Source organism: Rhododendron vialii, chromosome 7a (genome assembly GCF_030253575.1).
Source record: "Rhododendron vialii isolate Sample 1 chromosome 7a, ASM3025357v1".
Lineage (NCBI taxonomy): Eukaryota > Viridiplantae > Streptophyta > Magnoliopsida > Ericales > Ericaceae > Rhododendron > Rhododendron vialii.
In genome coordinates, this window is record NC_080563.1 from 346044 (window position 1) to 367461 (window position 21418).

Below are 21418 nucleotides of genomic sequence, written 5' to 3' on the forward strand. Positions count from 1 at the left end.
CTCCACGGACAAATCTCACCATCCATCGGTGGAGTTTAGAGTAGGCTCACAGGAGTTGATAACACTTTAGAAGATTCAAAACATAAGAGTTAAGAGGGAGCAGAACAAGAGTCACATGTATTGACCACGAGACCAATCAATTGGGATTGTAATTAAGTTTATTTTGGGGCACATATACTTGAATGCTACTAATAATGCTAAAACTATTTTGTTAATGTAAAAATTTGTAGTGTATAAAAGACTTGTACTATGAGCATGATACAAGACTCTCATTTACTGAAATTGTAAACATTACCATTTCCCGTATAATGTCTTATGAGAAATCATAAGCGAAGCACATTGTGCACTATGACCAAAAATTTATTTTTTAAGTTTTTTTTGTCATCTCATGTAAATTTTTTCCAACTTCGGCATAGGTTTTTATATATATATTTTGATTTCTCTAATCGAGCCAAAAATATGATTTAGTAAAAATTTTGCATTGGTCTTGTAAAGATTGAGAGAGGGGAAAAAGGGTAGAAATTGTTAGTAATCCAAATTTGGTTGTTTGGCTAAATAAGCCAAGTGGGTTATTTTTTTGTCCTTATTCAAATTTTTTTCGCATTTGTTAGTTTTTAGTCAATTTTTTTTAGAGATTATTGTTTCGTCATGACGAGAGGAATCTAAAAAGTAAAAAATTACGATCGAAATCTAATTTTTTTGAATAAAGACAAAAATAAGCAAATAAGCCAATTTTTTTGTCTTTATTCAAAAAAATTAAATGTCGATCGTAATTTTTAATTTTTTAGATTTATCTTGTCACGAAGAAACAATAATTTCAAAAATTGATAAAAAAAACTAATAAATACAAAAAAAATAAGCCAAGTGCTCAATAACATTAGGAAAAGAAACAGAGAAGTGATGAGGCCTCGTATTCTCGTTGCCAAGACCAAACGGCAAACGCAAAAACCAGAAACCAAGGCAAAAACCAAAGCCATCATCATCATCTTGGTCGAATTCGAAGGCAGACAGAGAGAGACCAAGAAAGATCGAAGAAGATACTGTGAAAACAAAGGGAGGGTGGATTCGAAAAAATGGCGAATTTGTACGTGAAGGCGGTGCCACCGACGGATCTGAATCGGAACACGGAATGGTTCACGTACCCAGGGGTTTGGACCACCTATATCTTGATCCTCTTCTTCTCTTGGCTCCTCGTCCTCTCCCTCTTCGGCTGCTCTCCTGGCATGGCCTGGACCATCGTCAATTTCTCCCATTTCCTCGTATGTCTCCTATCCCCCCACCCGCTCTCTCTCTCTCTCTCTCTCTCCACTACATTTATACATATCCACATTTTTATATAAATATATTGATGTACATGAAATGTCTTTATCCCTCCCTTACTAGAAGTTTGGGGCTTGGGCTCTCTTTGTTCTGGGTTTTATGTTTTGATGATATTAATCCACTTTTTTTATGTCGTGTATGTTTACAAGTAATTGGCTTTGACTTTGTGCTCAACACTTCGTGGATTATTGCTTGGTAGCTCAATTTGAGTTTAATGCTGTGTGTATTAATTTTTCGTTTAGCACCTCCTGAGTGAAGATTTTTTCCAAGTTGGGACCTTTACGGGCATGCATGATGACTGCTGAGATTTTTCCCTTATGATTAATTCACATGGTCGTGCAGCATGAAAACCTTATGTTTCTGATGCGAGTCGAATTCGCTTTTTCAGATACACTATTCTAATTGGAAGCTTATGGACTAACTAAATGATCCATGGGCATAGCAGATTCTTTAGTTCTTTCTCTTTTATTTTTTTCCCCGTGCATGTGGAAGCCGTTTCGAGGACATGGATCTATGTATTCTAATGCGCTTAGTGTTTCTCAGTGCAAGTGTCAATTCGTGTTTCAGCAAGGTCCCTCATTTTTCTTATTCAACTTAGGCTTCTGGAGTATTGGATTGCGGACTGGGAAAAATATTGTTCCTTCCTGATACTAAGGCCATCCAGTCAGTTGTTTTTTACCACAGCCTGACAACCTCACTTCATTTTCCCTTGTGGTCCCTTTGGTTAATCCTACGGCCTATGGTTGGGTTTCATAGATGCAGAAACCCCTTAAATTATTTCATCTCATGGACTCGTTTTTTTTTGTTTACTTCACTGTTGATAGTGGATCGGGCTATGATGAATCATGAATTAACATCTTATGATGGTCTGGCTGGAAGGGGAAGATATCAGAGTTATATAAGATGAGTATGGATATTTTCTTTCTCTGGCATGTGCATGACAGAACAAGGAAAATTTCTGACCAATATTCTGAATAATGTCGTCCTTACAGAATGTCAACCAATTGTATTTCTGGGGATGAGCTAGCTATCCCACCAAGTGCGTTCAAGAAGTTATCTGTGTATGGTGTGCAGCCCATGACTATTGGACGACAACAACAATAATAGAACCCATCAAGTCCCCAATCATTGGGAGTATGGGCAGGGGAGGATCAGAGACAGACTTAACCTTTGGCAATTTATGCACAAAGTGGTTGCTCTGAGAATGCCACCCAAACAATGCCCCCCCTCCCTATACCTCCAAGAACCAAGGAGCTAAAGGGGGGTTGTGTTGCGGAACCATGTCCCCAAATCAAAGCTGAAAGACATCAAAGAGGGCAGGCCTAGAGACCCAAATCAATTTCTGTGCACATTACCATGCTTCCTTAATTTATAGCCTAGAGCATCGGAGAGCACAATAGCCCATTACTATTGGACCAAAAAGAGAAAAGAAAGATAAAACATAGGTTTCCCATAAAGTTAGTAAATTAGTAAAGATAGAGATTTTAACCAACATTGCATAGTTTTAGGGCATGTAGTTTCACCTATCAGTGCAAGACATTCTGTCCAATCTAGATGTTCCGCATATTTATGATTTGGTCTTATTGACATGTAATCTATATCTTGTAAAGAGAATTGTTAACCCCCTTAGAAAGCTGGCCTCATTAGTAAAGTGTGTTATGGCCCGAGGAAAGTGTTTGTGGTGCTATGTCTCCTCTTGGTGTTTTGTTGGGCCTTTCTCTAGCTATTATATCAACAATTTTTCTAGCTATTATATCAACATAAAGGACATGTTAAGAAACCTGTCATTATAAGTTGATTGTGCTAATGTCAAGTACTTTTCTTTGAGATATTGAAACTGGTATTTTGGTGCAAGTATTTCTCATGATAACATAGCAGTATAGCACTAATTTTGTCACTTACTTTGTACTTTTCGTTTACATCCATTTTGTGTTTTCAATTGCTTAGGTTTTTGATCGTTGGATTTTAGTTGATCCAAATGCCATGATTGCTTTTGTTGTCCTCGTTCTTTCTCTCCCCCTGAGGTTTTCTCTGAGTAAGCAAGATTATTGTTGCTTCAGCGTAATCATTTGAAAAGCTTTGCTAATGACTGATTCTGTAGATCAAATACCATGGGCCACTCTGTTGTTAGATATGGACATTTTGGTTCTTCTCAAGTTCGTCAATTAATCGTCTCCACTAGCTTGAGGCCTTTAATTGCATGTCTGAGGTGTATGCTTCTCTATATAGGTCACTTATCACTTTTTCCATTGGAAGAAAGGAACTCCATTTGCTGATGACCAGGGGATCTATAATGGGCTGACTTGGTGGGAGCAGATAGACAATGGAAAGCAGCTCACCCGCAACAGAAAGTTTCTGACTGTTGTACCTGTGGTGCTGTAAGTTCTTTTTCATCATTTTAGCTTAATAGCTTTTTACTTTGGACCTAGATTTTGCAGAAACCTATTCGATGCTTTCTTCATTTTTGATGCATTGTTCATTAACTTGAGTGTGAGTTATGCACTTGTATGCAAGTTAGTATGCTTCGCCTTCCTTTATTGTGCATGTTGATTATTTCCTTGATGCTCTTAATTTCTGAATTCTCCAACTGTGACCTTGAGCAGTATGGTCATTCCATTACAATGGTCATGACATTACAATGGTCATGACATTGGATAACTGTATCGGGTTCTTACTTTGCTAGTGTAGTATGTGGAAATTCTTTCCTCCTCTTTCCTGTGTCGGTTCCCCCTCCCAGTATACCAGTGTATGCAGGATATTAGAGTTGGAATTTGTTTGTTCGTGATTTTACTCCCATGTTATCTTATATTTCTTATCTATGAAGACTCTATTTTAAAGTCGAATGTTGTTGCAAGGATTTATAGTTGTTTATGGTTTTGGCCTTCCAATCTAATATAAGACGAGATAAGAAGGGTTTTCATTTATGGAAATAGTATTTTAGTATCAACTGGGTTTACGAAATTTTAATTTGGTGCCGCTTGTTTTGGCTTGTTACTATTAGTTCGTAGTCTTTATTTTATTAGTCTTTTATTTTCATTTCTTAGTTCCCTTTGCCGTTTTCCTTGGTTAGCAAGAATCTATAGTTACCTAGTTGATTCAGGGTTTAAGCCTATAAATAGGGATGTAGCCTACGAGCATAGAAACATTTAATCATCAATAGGCAATCATTCGTCTCATTCTCCATGGGAAGTCCCCCTCTCATTAATAGTCCAGAACAAAATAGTCCATATCTAATTAATAACTTATAAGCAAGCCAATAATGAGGGTTGTTAGGGATGAAAGATTTAACCGAAAAACCGAACCGAGTGATTTTTTCCTAATTCGGTCGGTTTTATAATTGATTCGGTTCAGTTTTAGATTTTGAAAAACCGAGAAAATCGGTTCAGTTTTATTTTAGGCAGTTCAAAAGACCGAAGTCACCGAGCCGATATTACTCCCTTCTCTAATCACAGCCCTTGATGTTTAGTGACAGAGTGCATCTATGCACTCCACGTGCCCCACAAACGTAAGAAACAAAAAGGAAAGGCTTCTCAGCCGTGTTTCACCCATCCTCTCTCTCTCTCTCTCTCTCTCTCTCGTTCTGGTGGTGATCTGGGTCCTCTCCCCGTCTCGTTGGTCCTACAATGATCGACTTATCTAACACTTTCACGTAAGGCAGATATCAATAGATCTGAGTATTTCTCTTCATCATCAAGTGTTTGACGAAGATTCCTAATAGTTTGAGTTTTTCTCGTCATCTTGTCATCATCAGCGATTCAGCGTTCAACCTCTCATTGTTTGAGTTTTGTTTCCGCTGTTTGGAGCATCCTTAGAATGCAAAACTGACGAAATCTACTGAACCGAACCGTTTCAATGATTCGGTTTCTCCATCAAGCAGGTCGGTGTCAGTTTTATATTCTCACAAATCAACTTGTTCGGTTCACTGACACAGATGTGAAACCATCTGGTATTCAGTTTAGGCATCAATAAGTCCAAGCCATTGTTAAAGACCTCCTCAAATAGCCCAAAACTCAACTCTACTAGTTAACTAAATAAGTCTAAAGACTCCATCCTTCGCAGCTAAAAATCATTGCTCCAGATTTCAGGATCAAAGTTCAAACACTTGGGTTGACCCTAAGTACCCGTTCCACCAGCTTATCAGCTTGGCAGTTGCCAAGTTAGAGATACATAAAGGGGGCAGACATAAAGGGGTGTTAGAAGATGTCTGGGTCCATGCACAACTAAAAACATTTTTACTAATGGAAATTGACACGAACCTCCTCAGATGTTTTTGAAAAATACATTATGCCCTTTACCTTTTAATTAAATATTACACCGACCTCATGGAATGACTTGGCCCAGTTAGATCCACCCTTTTAGTCATCCGTTAGATTGGTCAATTACAAGTTACCGACCATACAAAAAACTTTGTATAGCTCCTATTTTGCCCTTAAGATTCCTGCCGGGGAATCCATACCAAGTAATTAAGACTTTTTGGGACTAAATTGGTGGAAGGGTATCCAAAACAATCTCATAAGTGCCATAGTTATAAGACAAATGGTTTATGAACAACTTTGTAAGCACTGGTGCAAAAATGTGAATAACACGTACATCTTTTTCAACGCATCTATCCATACTCAATTCATTCACCAAAGGGCAGCCATGGATGAGCCTATAGATAGAGTCGTCATCTTTAAGTTTGACAAATTGAGGATGGAGAATTTTGAGACTCTACATGGTTTATGAACAACTTTGTAAGCACTGGTGCAAAAATGTGAATAACACGTACATCTTTTTCAACGCATCTATCCATACTCAATTCATCCACCAAAGGGCAGCCATGGATGAGCCTATAGATAGAGTCGTCATCTTTAAGTTTGACAAATTGAGGATGGAGAATTTTGAGACTCTACATACGAATTGAAGTAGGTACATTCATAACAAAGCAAGTACCAAGTTTCAATACAACCATTGTTCCACAAGCGAATAGGTCCCGAGGTAGAACATTATCAGTACCATCTTTAGTTCGAATGGAAAGCTCAAGCTCTTAAACACCACAAACCAAGCTAGCAGTAACCCACGAATTAACATGTGAAACATCGTAATTTTGATGGCACTTGAGACAAAACATACGGAGACATGACAAGCTGCGGAGTACCAACACTCGATAAACAAAATTTATAAAACTTGTTTGGACGAAATTGGTGGCACTCCTTTTAGGATGTAGCAATAACTTATCATCACAATCGAGACTTGTGATCAACGTCCAGAATGGCTTCCATTGGGTTGACATGACACTAGTTACCACAATGTCTTTTGTCGAAAGCAAAGAGAGGATGTGGCTGATAACGCTGCTTGGTAAGTAACTGATCCTATCTTTGCATTGCTTGTCAGTTTGTCCCTTATCGAGCTTTCGGCATTTTGAGATTGAACCCATTATTTCGCTCAGGGAATCAAACAATGAAATACATATGCACACTACAAATGGGGCTTAAAAAAGAACATACAGGGGTCGAGGCACGAAAGAGAGCTCAAATCGCTGAGTTCCAACTTTTGGAAAATGGTGAGTTTTGTCTTGTTGATCTACAGAATTAAATAGGAGTTTGGGTAAGAGAACTGGAAACACATTGCAAGTCAATTTCGTCAATCATTAAATTTGGTTAAAAAATGAATTCTCCCCTTTGGAGCACTATCCCAAAGTCCACGACCAAATTCATATTTCTTGGGGTTAGTGTGTTCCTACTGGCTACTTCCAAAGAAAAGAATGGAGTAACTGAAAGTTTGGGTCATGAAGGAGAATATGCAGACATTCACACATATGTTCATGCATCATGTCTGCATCAATGCCATACTGAATGTACAAAAGTTTTTGAATAAAGGACTAATAAAAAGGAAAGGAAAAGGGACATAATTTAATGATTGTTTGTAATCCATTATTTAATGATTCTGATTAGTTCAATTCATAATCTTCGACGTGAACAAAACATATTGGTCAAAAGAGAAATGAACGAAACGTCCACACCGGGTTCATTTTTCACAAATATGGTTCGAACTACGAGTGGCATATTGAACCCAAACCCATTAAAAAACCCAAACCCATCCACTAATAAAAATAGACTCAACCCAACCCATTTATTAGTTGGGTTAAAATGAGTCCAAACCCATCTAACCCATTAATTAAGTGGGTCTTAATTGGGTCAAGTTAAATGACCCAATAAGCCATAGACATAACCCACAATAGAAAATTAAAATGTCTACGGTCGAGATCAGTTCTTAAAATGCGGGAGATCAACAGTTATAAAATGCAGGAGATCACAAACACTGCAAAAAGCAGCTCTCTCTCTCTCTCTCCCCTCTCTCGCTCTCTCTCTTCAATTCTCTCTCAACCTTGCTCCTCGTCGATCGATAACATACAAAGGTAATCACCTTCCGTTTTCTTTTTTCTTATCTTAGTGAATGCTTACCTTGGAATTTGGATAGTTTCGTCTTGCTCTCTTTCTGTTCCCCAATTGCATTGTAATGAATATGATTAAACCGTATTTTGTCATTTTAAAATTTTAAGTTATATGTAATTGGGTTAATGGGCAGGTCAGTTTGATTTAAAATATGGGTCGGGTTGGGTATGGGTAATTAGACTCATAATTAATGGGTTCTAAATGGGTCAATGACTCATTAAAAACCCAACCCACTTGTAACTTACCCAATTTGGCCCAAACCCACCCATTTGACATCCCTAGTTCGAATAAACATTTGGCGATATTAGGGTTAGGGTTTTGATAGGTGTTGCCGTGTTGGGTTGGGCTTGGCCTGTTTTTTGAGTTGTATGTAGTAGATCTGGGTTTGAGACCCATAGGTTTCTGGCCTTGGCCCGATGGGTGTAATGGGACTTTGTCCCAATGGGTGTTTTCTTGTTAATCTAGGATTTGGGTCTCAGGTGGGCAGAAGATAGTTTTTAGCTTTGCTTAGGATTTGATGCCATCATTCATTGTCCTTTTAATCTTTGTAACAATTTCAAGGATTAATTAAAAAAAAATTGGCGTTCAAATTTTTTTTTTGGCATTCATTATGTATTAGGTATGCATAATGAAATGTCCGGATTGTCAAATGAAATAGTTGGATATCCCAGTTTGCATTAGATGAAGAATCGTCGATGAAGGTGGAGAAGGATGGGAGTATCAGTAACCTAATTCCCATTATGCCAAGTGACATCCCAATCGACAAGCAGCAACTCCACCGACCCATCTTCCTCTCGAAATTATCACAAATCCTAGTTCAGAACAGGAAATTCGCCAAAAAAAAAAAAAACTATAGTAAAATCGTTGTAGAAAATAAATAAGTACCCGTAAGTAGAAGTATAACGTACCATCAGCTGGTAAAATTGACCATCGTAGGTCTCTCTACCCGCTCGCCCTCCTGCAATCCTCCCATTCTCTCTCTCTCTCTCTCTCTCTCTCTCCAGATTTTTGTTACTCCATTCTTTGGAAGTAGCCAGTAAGAACACACTACCCCCAAGAAATATGAATTTGGTCGTGAACCTTGGGATAATGCTCCAAGAGGGGAATTCATTTTTGAACCAAATTTAATGATCGATGGAAATTGACTCGCAGTGTCTTCCAATTCTCTTAGCCAAAACTCCTTTGTAATTCTGCAGATCAACAGGACAAAACCCACCATTTTCCAAAAGTTGGAACTCAGCGATTTGAGCTATCTTTCGTGCCTCGGTCCCTGTATGTTCTTTTTAAGCCCCATTTGTAGTGTGCATACGTATTTCATTGTTTGATTCCCTGAGCGAAATAATGGGTTCAATTTCGAAACGCCGGAAGCTCTATAAGGGACAAACTGACAAACAATGCAAAGATAGGATCAGTCACTTACCAAGCAGCCTTATTAGCCACATCCTCTCTTTGCTTCCGACAAAAGACTTGGCAACCAGTGTCTTGTCAACCCAATGGAAGTCATTTTGGACATTGATCACAAGTCTCAATTATGATGATGAGTTATTGCTACATCCTAAAAAGTGTGCCAACAATTTCGTCCAAAAAAGTTTTATAAATTTTGTTTATCGAGTGTTGGTACTCCACAGCTGGTCATGTCTCCACATGTTTCGTCTCAAGTGCCGTCAAAATTACGATGTTTCACATGTTAATCCGTGGGTTGCTGCTAGCTTGGTCTGTGGTGTTTAAGAGCTTGAGCTATCCATTCGAACTAAAGATGGTACTGATAATGTTCTGCCTCGGGACCTATTCGATTGCGAAACAATGGTTGTATTGAAACTTGGTACTTGCTTTGTTATTTTGTTATGAATGTACCTACTTCAGTTAGTATGTAGAGTCTCAAAATTCTCCATCTTCATTTTGTCAAACTTAAAGATGACGACTCTATCTATAGGTTCATCCGTGGCTGCCCTTTGGTGGATGAATTGAGTATGGATAGATGTGTCGGAAAAGATGTACACATTTTTGCACCAGTGCTTACAAAGTTGTTCATAAACCATTTGTCTTATGACTAGGGCACTTATGAGATTGTTTTAGATACCCTTCCACCAATTTAGTCCCAAAAAGTCTTAATTCCTTGGTATGGATTCCCTGACAGGGGTCTTAAGGGCAAAATAGGAGCTATACAAAGTTTTTTTTAAGGTCGGTAACTTGTAATTGACCCTAACGGATGACTAACATGGTGGATTTAATTGAAGCCAAGTCATTCCGTGAGGTCGGTGTAATATTTAATTGAAAGGTAAAGGGCACAGTGTATTTTTCAGAAACATCGGAGGTTCGTGTCAATTTCCATTAGTAAAAATGTTTTTAGTCGTGCGTGGACCCGGACATCTTCTGACACCCCTTTTTGTCCGCCCCTTTATGTATCTTAAACTTGGCAAGCTGATAAGCTAGTGGAACGAGTACTTAGGGTCAACCCAAGTGTTTGAACTTTGATCTTGAAATCTGGAGCAATGATTTTTAGCTGCAAAGGATAGAGTCTTTAGACTTATTTAGTTAACTAGTAGAGTTGAGTTTTGGGCTATTTGAGGGGGTCTTCAACCATGGCTTGGACTTATTGATGCCTAAACTAAATACCAGATGGTTTCACCTCTGTGTTAGTTTGAGGTTTTTACCATGATTGATATCATATCTAGGGACTGATCTTGATGTAGCACTTGGAACAATGATGATTTCTGTCAATGTTGTGGCATTGTAGGTCTGTGTCAGTTTGAGGTTTTTATCATGATTGATATCATATCTAGGGACTGACCTCGATGTAGCACTTGGAACAATGATGATTTCTGTCAATGTTGTGGCATTGTAGGTCGTTAGAGACAACTGCTAGTGAATTACATAAGGAAGAGGAGACAAAAACTATCTTAACAACCATCATTATTGGCTTGCTTAAAAGTTATTAATGAGATATGGACTATTTTGTTCTGGAAGTTTTTTTTTTTCACCTGCCAACTTGGATTCTAAAACAAATTATTCAGATGTCGGATTGTTTGCAGTTTAACAAACCAAACCACCAAACCGAGCCTTATGTTCCAATCAATTGGGGACGGCTACATGAATCCCTTTTCTCCATTGACCTTTTTCAAGGACCATTTGTTCACTCAAACCCACTAAACTCATATCTTTGCGCACAACAGCATCTAATGTCAACATAGATCTTCCCCTTCCCATAGCGTTCTACCCAAAACTATCATATCCGTTCTCTTAACTACTGCATCTCCAGGTCTATAGTAGATATGCCCAAACCACCTTAGTCTATTTTCCCTCAACTTTTCCTTAACATTCTCATTTCTTCTACATTCATTTTTGCTTATCTGTTGTTTCTTAATGTTTGCAGTTTAACAAGGCACCCTTGCATGTTTTGCCCGCTGTGCATATAACTAAACCAAACCAAACCGAGCCTTATGTCCCAATCACTTGAGGTCGGCTAATGAATCATTTTCCTCTATTGAGCTCTGTCAAGGGCTACTTGTTCACATAAACCTACTATACTTATATCGTTGCGCACCACAACATCTAATGTCAATTTAGGTCTACCCCTCCCCGTAGCATTGCTACCCAAAGCTATTATATCTGCTCTCTTAACTACTGCATCTCCTGGTCTACGGTAGACATGCCCAAATCACCTTAGCCTATTTTCCCTCAACTTCTCTTCTATGGGTGCTACACCTATCATCTCACGAACCGTTTCATTTTTAATCCTGTCTCGTCTAGTCTTACCACACATCCATCTCAACATTCTTATTTCTGCTACACTCATCTTGTTCACCTGTTGTTTCTTAATAGGCCAACATTCTCATTTCCGCTGTGCATATGCAGTTTTAAATATCTGCTATGAGGTTAACTAGTTCATAAATATGTTGAAGCTATGATGGTGTACTCGTTAACCATTCAATTTCTGCAATTTTTGTTGTGGCAGGTACTTGATAGCTTCCCACACAACTGACTACCAACACCCTATGCTATTCTTCAACACTCTTGCAGTGTTTGTCCTAGTTGTTGCCAAGTTCCCCAATATGCACAAGGTCCGTATCTTTGGTATTAATGGAGATCAGTGATTTGGGACTCCCTAATGAATCCTTTTGTTCTACTGCAGTAAAAGCCTCGATCCTTTCTTTATCCAGTTAAAACGTTATATCCCTGTATAGTTCTGAGGACTAGAAATATTTGGAAATGTGATTTTGTCATTCTGCCTGTTTTCCCTAGACATCAAAGGGTTAATTGTATCGAGTTGTTTTGTAAATCAGGATTTTTGTACATCAGAATTCAGAAGTATCACACTACTGTAATCAACTTATGTAATACATACAAATCCTATTGCCTCTGTAAAAGAACTTAGGCTGAGAAAAGGTGATTCTTAAGTGAACATGGACAACAGGTTACCACCCCATCCCATATCAAAAAGTCATGTTGGATTAGGATTTATTGGCCCAAAATGGAGTTTGATTCATTTACAGTAGTCAGTACCCTTTTCCACAGTTTTAGTTTGTTTCATCTTCAATTCTCCTTGATTGGGGAAAACTTCTTTGTTGCCTCCGGACCTGAAGTTAGTCCTAGGAGAATGTTCAGTTTTTTGTGATGGGTTGCAGCAGAAGGAAAGTTTAATTACCGTTTGAATTGTGTTCAGAAAGCTATATATCCATCTCTTTTGTAATCCGTAAGGTAGTATAACAGGGAAGAAATGATAGAACATAGTGATCGATCTTTGTAGTAGTTATGACGTTGTTCGTATTAAAAGTGTCTACCATAGGAATTGGATAACAACGATCTTGTTGGTTATCCTTGCGAGTAGTATTGGGCCACCATGAAAATCTAGTCTTTCATCAGCAGCCACGATTTGTGCACTCAAAAGGGTCCATGTGAGATTACATGTTTCTTGCTTTATACTTTTGTTATAGCCGAGAGAGCCTTTTTGAATCTCAAGAAGCATCTAGATTCACCAATTCCACTGGTAAATGGTAATGTGGCACACCATTACCATACTACTCTACTCGAGCATAGACAAGCGTTAAAGTTGAGTGGTGATAATGACTTTAAGAATAGTGAGTATGAAGCAGTTGACTTTCTTAGGGCTAAGTTTACGCAGAGTAATAATTACCCAGTACACGTGGAACGAGTGAAGAGTTGCCGTCCCGTTATTTTACCAGTGACATTTGACTTCAAGTTTGTTAAGGAATTATGAGAAGATGAATATTCTTCAATTTAGGTATGCTGTAGAATAAGCTTGTAGACTAGTGGACATATAGCATGTATATATAGGAAAAGAAAATTAAAATATGTCAATCCTTATATTCTTGACTTAGAAGTTAGAAGTATATATAGGAAAAGAAAATTAAAATATCACTTAAAAGTAATTGTGAGGATTTATTTAGTTGACAAAATGATCGAGCCAACTGCCACAATCCATTAACTTTTCACTGTTTTTTTTTAAAAAAAAAAAAAAAAAACTGTTTGAATGAGCAGACTCTTTGACAAAGTAGAAGGGCTACATAAAGATAAATAACTCCAACGGAGTAAAATATGGGGTGAAATTTGATTTGGTATGAGGATGCCGATTCTCTTGGACACAAATTAAGGCTCAACAAGAAAACAAATACTCCATCAACAAAACTATTTTCATGACAACTCCAGCTCCAATTCTTGAAATAGTGTGATTTGCTGATTGGCTTATTAAGCTTGTCATTTTCTCTTTGTACAACAGATTTCTATAAGGAGGGAGGTGAAATGATAAGCAAAACTAGAAAAAAAGATGAAGTACAATAACCATTAATTTTTCCTCACTTTTATTTTAAGGTGAATTTTGTATAAGCGATACTAGGAAAAAAATGAATTCTTTTTATCCTCTGCACAAGATGAATTGAAGTACACACAATTAGGGAGTGTTTTGGAAAAATATTCCATTTAAATTATTTTTTCCCTAATTCAAAAAAATTTCTCATTTGTTAGTTTTGCGTCCATTTTTTGTGGGTTATTACTTCGTCATGATGGAAGAAATTTTATAGTAAAAAATTATGATTGAGATTCAAATTTTTGAGTAAAGACAAAAAAAAAAAAGACTTATTGGCTTATTTTTATCTTTATTTAAATTTTTTTGTGTTTTGATAATAATTTTTAAAATTTTTAGACTTCTCTCGTCGTGATGATGAAGTAATCCACAAAAAATTGCAAAATTAACAAATGTAATTTTTTTTTAAAATTATGACAAAACAATAATTCAAATGATTATTTATCCAAAACACCCCTTAGTCTTGTCGTGGCTTAATAACCTAATTGATTTAAGACAAAGAAATATTCAAACTAAGTAAAACCACCCCTTAATCTAAATTCATATCAAATGTAATTGGTTGGTGTTGTTTACATATTTTTTCTGTCAAACTAATTTTAGAGGATTGCTTCCAATTCCACTGCAAGAGGGTGTCATCGTGGACTGAACACAGGATAGAACCCAAATGGACTAGAGAGAGAGAGCGAGACGCTGCACTTTAATCTGTTGTTCCTCGTGCCTTCCGGTCCACTATTCTCGACATTTTACTTCCTTTGATTTTCCTTCATTCGGTCCACAAATTTTAAGCCTCTGCTTTGGTTTTGGCACAGAGAGAGAGAGAGAGAGAGAGGGAGTTGCAGCGCTGGAAGACTGGGACTGGGAATTCCCGTGGATTATTTGTTGGGTTTGAACTTTGACGGACTCTTCATCAAATACTCACAGGCGACTGAACCAACCCTATCCACAAAAGTGCGTCCTCTGTTTCCCACTAACCTAACTACTACTAGTTTTATATGAAACCTCACTGATTGGAATTAATTATGATATGTCGTGCTTCTTTTAGATTTGAGTTTCCGCCTGAATGTTGCTTTGGTTTAATTTACTTCCCCTGTTGCATTAGTGTGGTCTGTTTTTGATGGGTGACTGTTCTAGATTTAGGCTAATATTAAAAATGGTTTCTTTGTCTGATTGTGTATTCTTTTTATTAAGGCTGTCATATTGGGTCTTACCAAAAAATATTGTTGTCATGTTAGTTTGAATGGTGCCGTGTGTTTTGTTTTCAAGTTTAATCTGGTGGTTGGTTCCTTAAATTTGGCCTTTTTGTTTCAGAGGAAGTTTTTGCCGCTATTTGTTACTGAGGGTTTCGAAATGGTTTGATTTTGGAGGTTTGGGTTCATGAGTTGAACCCTCAGTGAACAATGGGGAGTTTTAGTGAGCAAGAAGATCAGTTCTTTGATACCCGTGAAGACATCACCTCTGTGTCTGATTCAGGTTCTGATCGAGGACCTGAAAATTTTGATTTTAATTCAATGGTTGGTGATTTGATCCCTGCTGGAGTTGGTTTTGAGATCTGGCTTAAAGATCCTGAGAGCATTCATCAACGCCGTAATAAGTTCCTAAAATGGATGGGCGCAAGTGCTGAAGGAAAACAGGAGCATTCCCAAGATGCCAATTGTAATGGAATGGAAGTGGAGACTGAAAGAATCATGGAAAACAGTGGGGCATGTTTAAGATTTTCAGGTTTCGATGATGGATGTTCATCGAGTCAATCACTTGTGTCTTGTTGCTCAAATGAGCTTCTAGAGTTGTTAGATGGTTCAATCGTAGACGAACACTTTTTGTGGTCAATAAACAATCTGGATGATGGTTTTGAGTTCACTGTGGATGAACTGGGGCAAGATGGGTTGCTGAGAGAACTTCGTGAAGTGGCAACAAACCGTTTGATTCCCATTGAAGAGTTTGATAGAACTCTTGGATTATCCCCTCTCATTCAGCAAGTCTTGCGGAGAGAAAGTCAAGAGTTTTGCAATTCGGGGAAGGTAATGAAACAAGTCAAAAGGGGATGGTTGAGGAGATTAGGTACTCTGGCTTGCATTGTTGATGGAAAAGTAGAAGCTGGCAATTTGAAATCTTGCAATTCCTATCCAATTATAGGTGCTAGGACTGAAAATGTTAGGGTTAAGGCGTGTAAAAAGAGATCCAAGGAACTTTCAGCCCTTTATATTGGACAAGATATATTGGCGCATGAAGGGTCAATTTTGACAATGAAATTCAGCCCTGACGGTAAGTACCTTGCAAGTGCTGGTGAAGATCGTATTGTGCGTGTATGGCAAGTGACAGAATCAGGAACATCCGACGAGTTTCATTTTCCTGCATTTGATCCTTCGTTTGTTTACTTCACTGTTAATCATCTGTCAGAGCTAGTTCCCCTCTATGAAGCGAAGGAGAAAATGGGTAGATTATGGAGTCTGAGGAAAACATCAGACCCAACTTGTGTCATTTTCCCTCGGAAGGTTTTCTGGATATCAGAGAAACCCCTCCATGAATTTCAGGGACACCGTGGTGATGTTTTGGATCTCTCGTGGTCGAAGAATGAAGTTAGTAGATCCATAAAAGCAACTTATTCTTTATATTTTGACGGTTTTACAGTTGGCTTCTTACTGCAGTTTTGTTTTGTGCAGCTTCTTCTGTCTTCGTCTACAGACTATACTGTTCGCTTGTGGCAGGTGGGATCAGACCAATGCCTAAAAGTATTTTCACACAACAATTATGGTTTGCTCTTCTTTCCGTTTCATGTTTTCCTTATAATTGATGCTCATTGTTCTCTGGCCCCATTTGAGTTGTATCCCATCTTACAGCCGTCTTGTTATTGTCTACTGCAGTTACAAGTGTCGAGTTTAATCATGTGGATGACAACTACTTCATTAGTGGTTCGATAGATGGAAAAGTACGCATCTGGGCAATTCCTGGTTGTCAAGTTGTTGATTGGACTGATGTAAGAGAAATAGTCACAGCTGTGTGCTATAGCCCTGATGGAAAGGTTTGGCAATCCATTGCTTTATTATCTTGTTGAGATTTGTAATATGGCATCAGCGGTTTTAGCAGACAAATCTTCTTCTTCTTGCAGGGTGGAATTGTTGGCTCCATGAGCGGTAATTGTTACTTTTATGACACATCAGGTATCTATCCTACTCCTTAACAGAAGTATTTAGGTTCTGTTGAGTATTCCTCTAGTAGAAACTGAGAGGTTTGCTAACATTGTGATAATTGGGGCGCTAACATTATTTTAAAAATTTTAACTGGATATGGTGTCAGAAAAAACTAATATCACTTTTTTCTTTATCTATATTCAACTTAGAGACAGTTCTGCTAGCAGGCTGACAAACATGGTACCCAAGTTTCTTATCTTGTGGATAACTGACTGTTTCACAATTCACCACTGTTATACAGAAGAGATAAATTAGATCATAGTAATGTCAACTGCATAAGTGATGAAGATTTTGAGGACTTGACCTTATCTATTTTTTCTTTTGGTGGTTGCAAGAACCTCTGATGTTTCTCACTTCCAAGGGCTAATGGACTAATGTTGAACTGTTTGTGGTTGAGCTGAAGTGTGAAAGTTCATAGTTATAAATCCAGCTGATATATCATGTGATAAAGTGGGATGCCCGGCCCCTTACTAGTTTGCTTTCTTGGATCAGATAATCATCTACAGCTGTATGCGCAAATATGCTTGCGGGGCAAAAAGAAGTCGCCCTTGAACAGGATAACTGGTTTTCAGGTTGCAACCGGTGCCCTCTGTTTCTCTTTTCCTCTCGCATTGTTTATTTCCGCATGCTTCATTTTACTGTTATGGTCAAGAATGTAATGTTTTCCTATCTGCAGTTTTGTCCAAGTGATCCAACCAAACTAATGGTCTCTTCTGCTGATTCACAAGTCAGGATCCTTCATGGGATTGATGTGATTGGCAAAGTCCAAGGTGAATCATTGTGTTTTGGTTTGATGCTTATGGATGTCACTCATTAGTGGCATTGAATTCGACCTTAGATGGCTGTTCAAAAAAAAAAAAAAAAGAATTCAACCTTAGATGTTGTTGGGGCGTAATCCTGATAAGTTTTATGATATTTCCATTGAAACGGAATAACTTTATCTCAAAGACACTAGTTTTATGCCGATTCAAAACTTCAAACTGTACTTGTTTCCCTCTGATGTCTCTTTCTTCGTGTGTCCGTGGATTTCTTGTCTGTTTCAGCTCTTCGTAATTCAGGAAGTCAAATATCAGCGTCATTTACTTCAGATGGGATCCATATTATCTCAGCAAGCGAGGATTCTAATATCTACATGTGGAATTACATTTTCCAGGATGAGAGTTCTCCAATAAAAAACAATTGGCCTCGTGAGCGCTTCTTCTCAAACAACGTATCTGTTGCTATTCCTTGGTGTGGAATGACATGTGGAAACTCTATCCTCTCTAATGTCTTAGTAACAACATGTACGTCAGTCACACTTACCGTAAACCAAACAAGATGTGGCTCGGAAAATGGCACCTTACCTGATTTCTCATTGAGCCGTGGGCTTTTCTCAGACTCTTTGTCCAAGGGTTCTGCGACCTGGCCAGAGGAAACACTCTCTACTCCAAGCCCGGTTGTAGTCACATCTGCCAGGTGTAAGTCCCAGTACAAGTTTCTGAAGATGTCATGTGAAAAAGCCTTTGGTTCTCCTCATGCATGGGGTCTGGTGATTGTGACAGGCAGCTTGGATGGGAGGATCAGATCATTCCAGAATTATGGATTACCGAGACTTATTTAAGGCCTTAGATGCCTGCAGGGTTCTACATATCGGCCGTTACATCAGCCAATACCTACTGGGATTGTTGACCTTTGATACCCATATTTACGAATATGTCAGCCGGTCTGTCCAATAATGGTCCATTAATAATTCAGAATGACCTTTTTTTTCCCCTCCGGGAGGCTCAGATATACTGTTGAAACCTGATGGTTGTGGTGGGCCTAGACTTGGGAATTGCACTGGCATTTGGCTAAATTTGCCAGAAAGATCAGGTTTTTTTTGTTTTTTTTTGGCTGCAAAATTAATGACCTTGGTACATATGCATTTGTACTGAGTCGTTGGGTACGAATATGGTTGCTTGGCGAAGGTTATGAAGATGCTGTGGTTTTGCTACCCGGCCGACTCAATTAACATTGTCCCTTTGCTGGTTTGGTACTCTACTGTAGTTTGGCCAAGCATCGAGTTATCAACCAAAGGATAATGACTCTTATTGGATTGTATAGGCACTCTCATTATACTATTTTTTTCATTTCTTATACTGTATATTTAGATGCCTGAAAACAAAAGGCAGGATTATAACATGGAGATTAATATTCTAGAGTGGATGTTGTCGGGAGTTAACCATGAAATTCTAGAGTAGATTAACATTCAGCGTTCATGATTTGTTAGATGATCGAATAGTTGGTTTGCTTGTCTGCAAAATGTTGCGTAAGCATTAGTCTCTCTCTCTCTCTCTCTCTCTCTCTCTCTCTCTCTCTCTCTCTCTCTCTCTCTCTCTCGTTCCGTGGTGGACCCCACTTGCATCAAGAAGGGGGCAAATATCGTGTATCGTTTGATAGTAGTATATCTTTTATGTGGAGGGGTTGTGTTTGGGAATTTTTGTATGATAAACCAAAATGTTTTGGTGTACGCAGCAGTATCTTAAAAAATGAGTTGTGGTAAGCATCCCAAATACAATAGTCAGTACTTCAGATGTAGATTACTCATCACTACATTGAAATTTTTACTACTCTATATGAGATACTTATCACTCATGGGTTGTTTCCACTAACCAACAAGAATTTTATGTATTTTTGGTTCGTCTCAACTAAAGAAATTAGAAAACTAAAAAGTTATGATTTTTACACAATTATTTTGAGAAATATCCAAGCAAAAGCTCAAAAGGTTAGCTTTTTGGATTTTTTTTTTATATTTTCCAAAATATATGTGTATAAGTCATAATTTTTTACTTTTTTGATTACGAACCAAAAATATATAAAAACTTGGCGCAAAACTAACAAACGCGAAAAAAAATTGAATAAGGACAAAATAAAAAAGTTGTGATCCGCAACTTGTTGGTTAGTGAAAACACTTACCACTGTATCACTTCTGGGATACCATACACCAAAAAAAATTGTAGTATAGAAGGACTCTGTGTTTGGAGCTGCTACATTTGCTAATTTTGGTGTCATTAAATTTACACCACTGTTGTTCGCTTGGACAGGGAGGATTGAAGGACAAAATAGCTACACCAGACCAGACCGGGCCGACCGACCCGCAACTCTGGAGCACAGCCCGTTAGTGATCAGGAAATGGCTTTCTTGTATTGACTGTGCATGAAAATATTCATTTGGTGTTGCACATGCGCGCATTCCAAGCCTTGCCATTGTGCTGTGCTATGCTGTGCTGTGCAAGCAATGAGTAGAAATATTCATAGTTAAGTTTCTCATCATATGTAGTCATACTACTAACTAAAATAGTTGATGATTTAGGCATCCTGCAGGCCTTAATTTGCTTGCCATCATGTAGTTCTGGGCTGCCTGCCTTTGGAACTTACAAGTTAGTTTCTGGGCCTCTTTTTTATTTACATGGATGGTGATTGTGGGCCGGGTTTCCAAGTTCCTCAAAAATCTAGTACTAGTAATTAAGTGGTCCCGAGCCCAATACTAATTGACCCAGTCGACGTTCCTCTAATTCGATCTGATCTCTGGTTCGTACAATTTAAAATCTCATCTAGCTTCTGCTAGCTGTACGTAATAGTAGAGTATATATCACTACTACTTACCTTCCATTTTGGCATGCACTCGGTGACCAGGCATATATATGTGCCAGCCCGGCCAGTTTTCTGTTTAGGTTCCTGAGATCGATCCTTAATTAACTAGCTAGCTATTTCAAATTAAAGGAGTACTCCTAGATTTTAATTAGATGATAAACTATAAATTTTGAAGATACTATATATTGTTGAATACAACCTGTTATTCACCTGATTGTTGTGGCTCAAATACCGTAACCTTATGGTTTCCGTTTTAGAAGGTGTGTCAAATCCTTTGCTTTTGCTCTTTGAACTGAAAACAAGTTTAAAGAACGAGTATGGCTTACTCACGGAGCTACTGTAAATAGGTAATTTACGGAGCCGTTTGATCTTAGCCGTCCGTTTCGGCATTTGACGGTCCGGATTTTAGTTTCATTAAAATCCGGAATACACTTTGGACGGGCGCGATTCATCTCCGTAAACCATTATTCACGGAAAGCTTCGTGAAATAGTTTTTCTTTTAAAGAATAGGAAAATATTATTTTTATCATCAGAATAGGATTTTTTTTTTTTTTTTTGGTTTTTAAATTGTGAATAGAAAAAGGTTAAGAAGCTCAATTGTGATGCTTAATTTTCTAGCTCTGTGATTTATTTATTTAATCTGTAGTTATTATAATTTTAGATGCAACAAACACTTGGACCCCCAAATAACCAGGTCAATAATTTTTAACAGACTTTTAGATGTAACAAACACTTGGACCCTCAAATAACCAGATCAATAGTTTTTAGCAGACTTTTAGATGTAACAAACACTTGGACCCTCAAATAACCAGGTCAATAGTTTTTAGCAGACTTTTAGATGTAACAAACACTCGGACCCCAAGTACCCGGGTTAGAAAGATACAAGGGAGTTGAGAACTTAAACAAAAACAAATTTTGAAGGAAGCCCGGGATTTCCTGTTCCAATATGATCACTTTCAAAAATAAAAAAACCAAATCAAGTTATGTGTTCATATTAATTAGTTGGATGATCACCAATATGAAATTTTTTTTTTTTCCTCATTA

At 37.9% G+C, this 21418-nt stretch overlaps 3 protein-coding genes and 1 non-coding gene across 4 annotated transcripts in view; 3 read left to right on the forward strand and 1 right to left on the reverse strand.

The window, feature by feature from the left end:
• LOC131333259 (uncharacterized) overlaps window positions 1-21418 on the forward strand; it is a 96421-nt gene that overhangs the window by 977 nt on the left and 74026 nt on the right. The window lies entirely within an intron of this gene.
• On the forward strand, window positions 871-12121 carry LOC131333257 (uncharacterized). Its single transcript, XM_058367695.1, has 3 exons — window positions 871-1259; window positions 3550-3698; window positions 11710-12121. The coding sequence occupies exons 1-3, from the start codon at window positions 1074-1076 to the stop codon at window positions 11846-11848; spliced, it is 474 nt and encodes a 157-aa protein (XP_058223678.1). The 5' UTR covers window positions 871-1073; the 3' UTR covers window positions 11849-12121.
• Window positions 2584-2691, reverse strand: LOC131334916 (small nucleolar RNA snoR100). Its single transcript, XR_009202320.1, has one exon. It is a non-coding gene; the product is annotated as a small nucleolar RNA snoR100 (small nucleolar RNA).
• On the forward strand, window positions 14187-18991 carry LOC131333252 (uncharacterized). Its single transcript, XM_058367684.1, has 8 exons — window positions 14187-14523; window positions 14884-16151; window positions 16236-16326; window positions 16437-16594; window positions 16682-16733; window positions 17256-17335; window positions 17440-17533; window positions 17807-18991. The coding sequence occupies exons 2-8, from the start codon at window positions 14973-14975 to the stop codon at window positions 18361-18363; spliced, it is 2211 nt and encodes a 736-aa protein (XP_058223667.1). The 5' UTR covers window positions 14187-14523; window positions 14884-14972; the 3' UTR covers window positions 18364-18991.

Bases quoted from the DNA above. Each gene is read 5' to 3' on its own strand.
- LOC131333257 (XM_058367695.1), top strand. From the start codon at position 1,074: ATGGCGAATTTGTACGTGAAGGCGGTGCCACCGACGGATCTGAATCGG. The intron at 1,260-3,549 runs GTATGTCTCCTA...TTCTCTATATAG, and splicing joins TCAATTTCTCCCATTTCCTC to GTCACTTATCACTTTTTCCA. The intron at 3,699-11,709 runs GTAAGTTCTTTT...TTGTTGTGGCAG, and splicing joins ACTGTTGTACCTGTGGTGCT to GTACTTGATAGCTTCCCACA.
- LOC131333252 (XM_058367684.1), top strand. From the start codon at position 14,973: ATGGGGAGTTTTAGTGAGCAAGAAGATCAGTTCTTTGATACCCGTGAA. The intron at 16,327-16,436 runs GTTTGCTCTTCT...TGTCTACTGCAG, and splicing joins ATTTTCACACAACAATTATG to TTACAAGTGTCGAGTTTAAT. The intron at 17,534-17,806 runs GTGAATCATTGT...TGTCTGTTTCAG, and splicing joins TGTGATTGGCAAAGTCCAAG to CTCTTCGTAATTCAGGAAGT.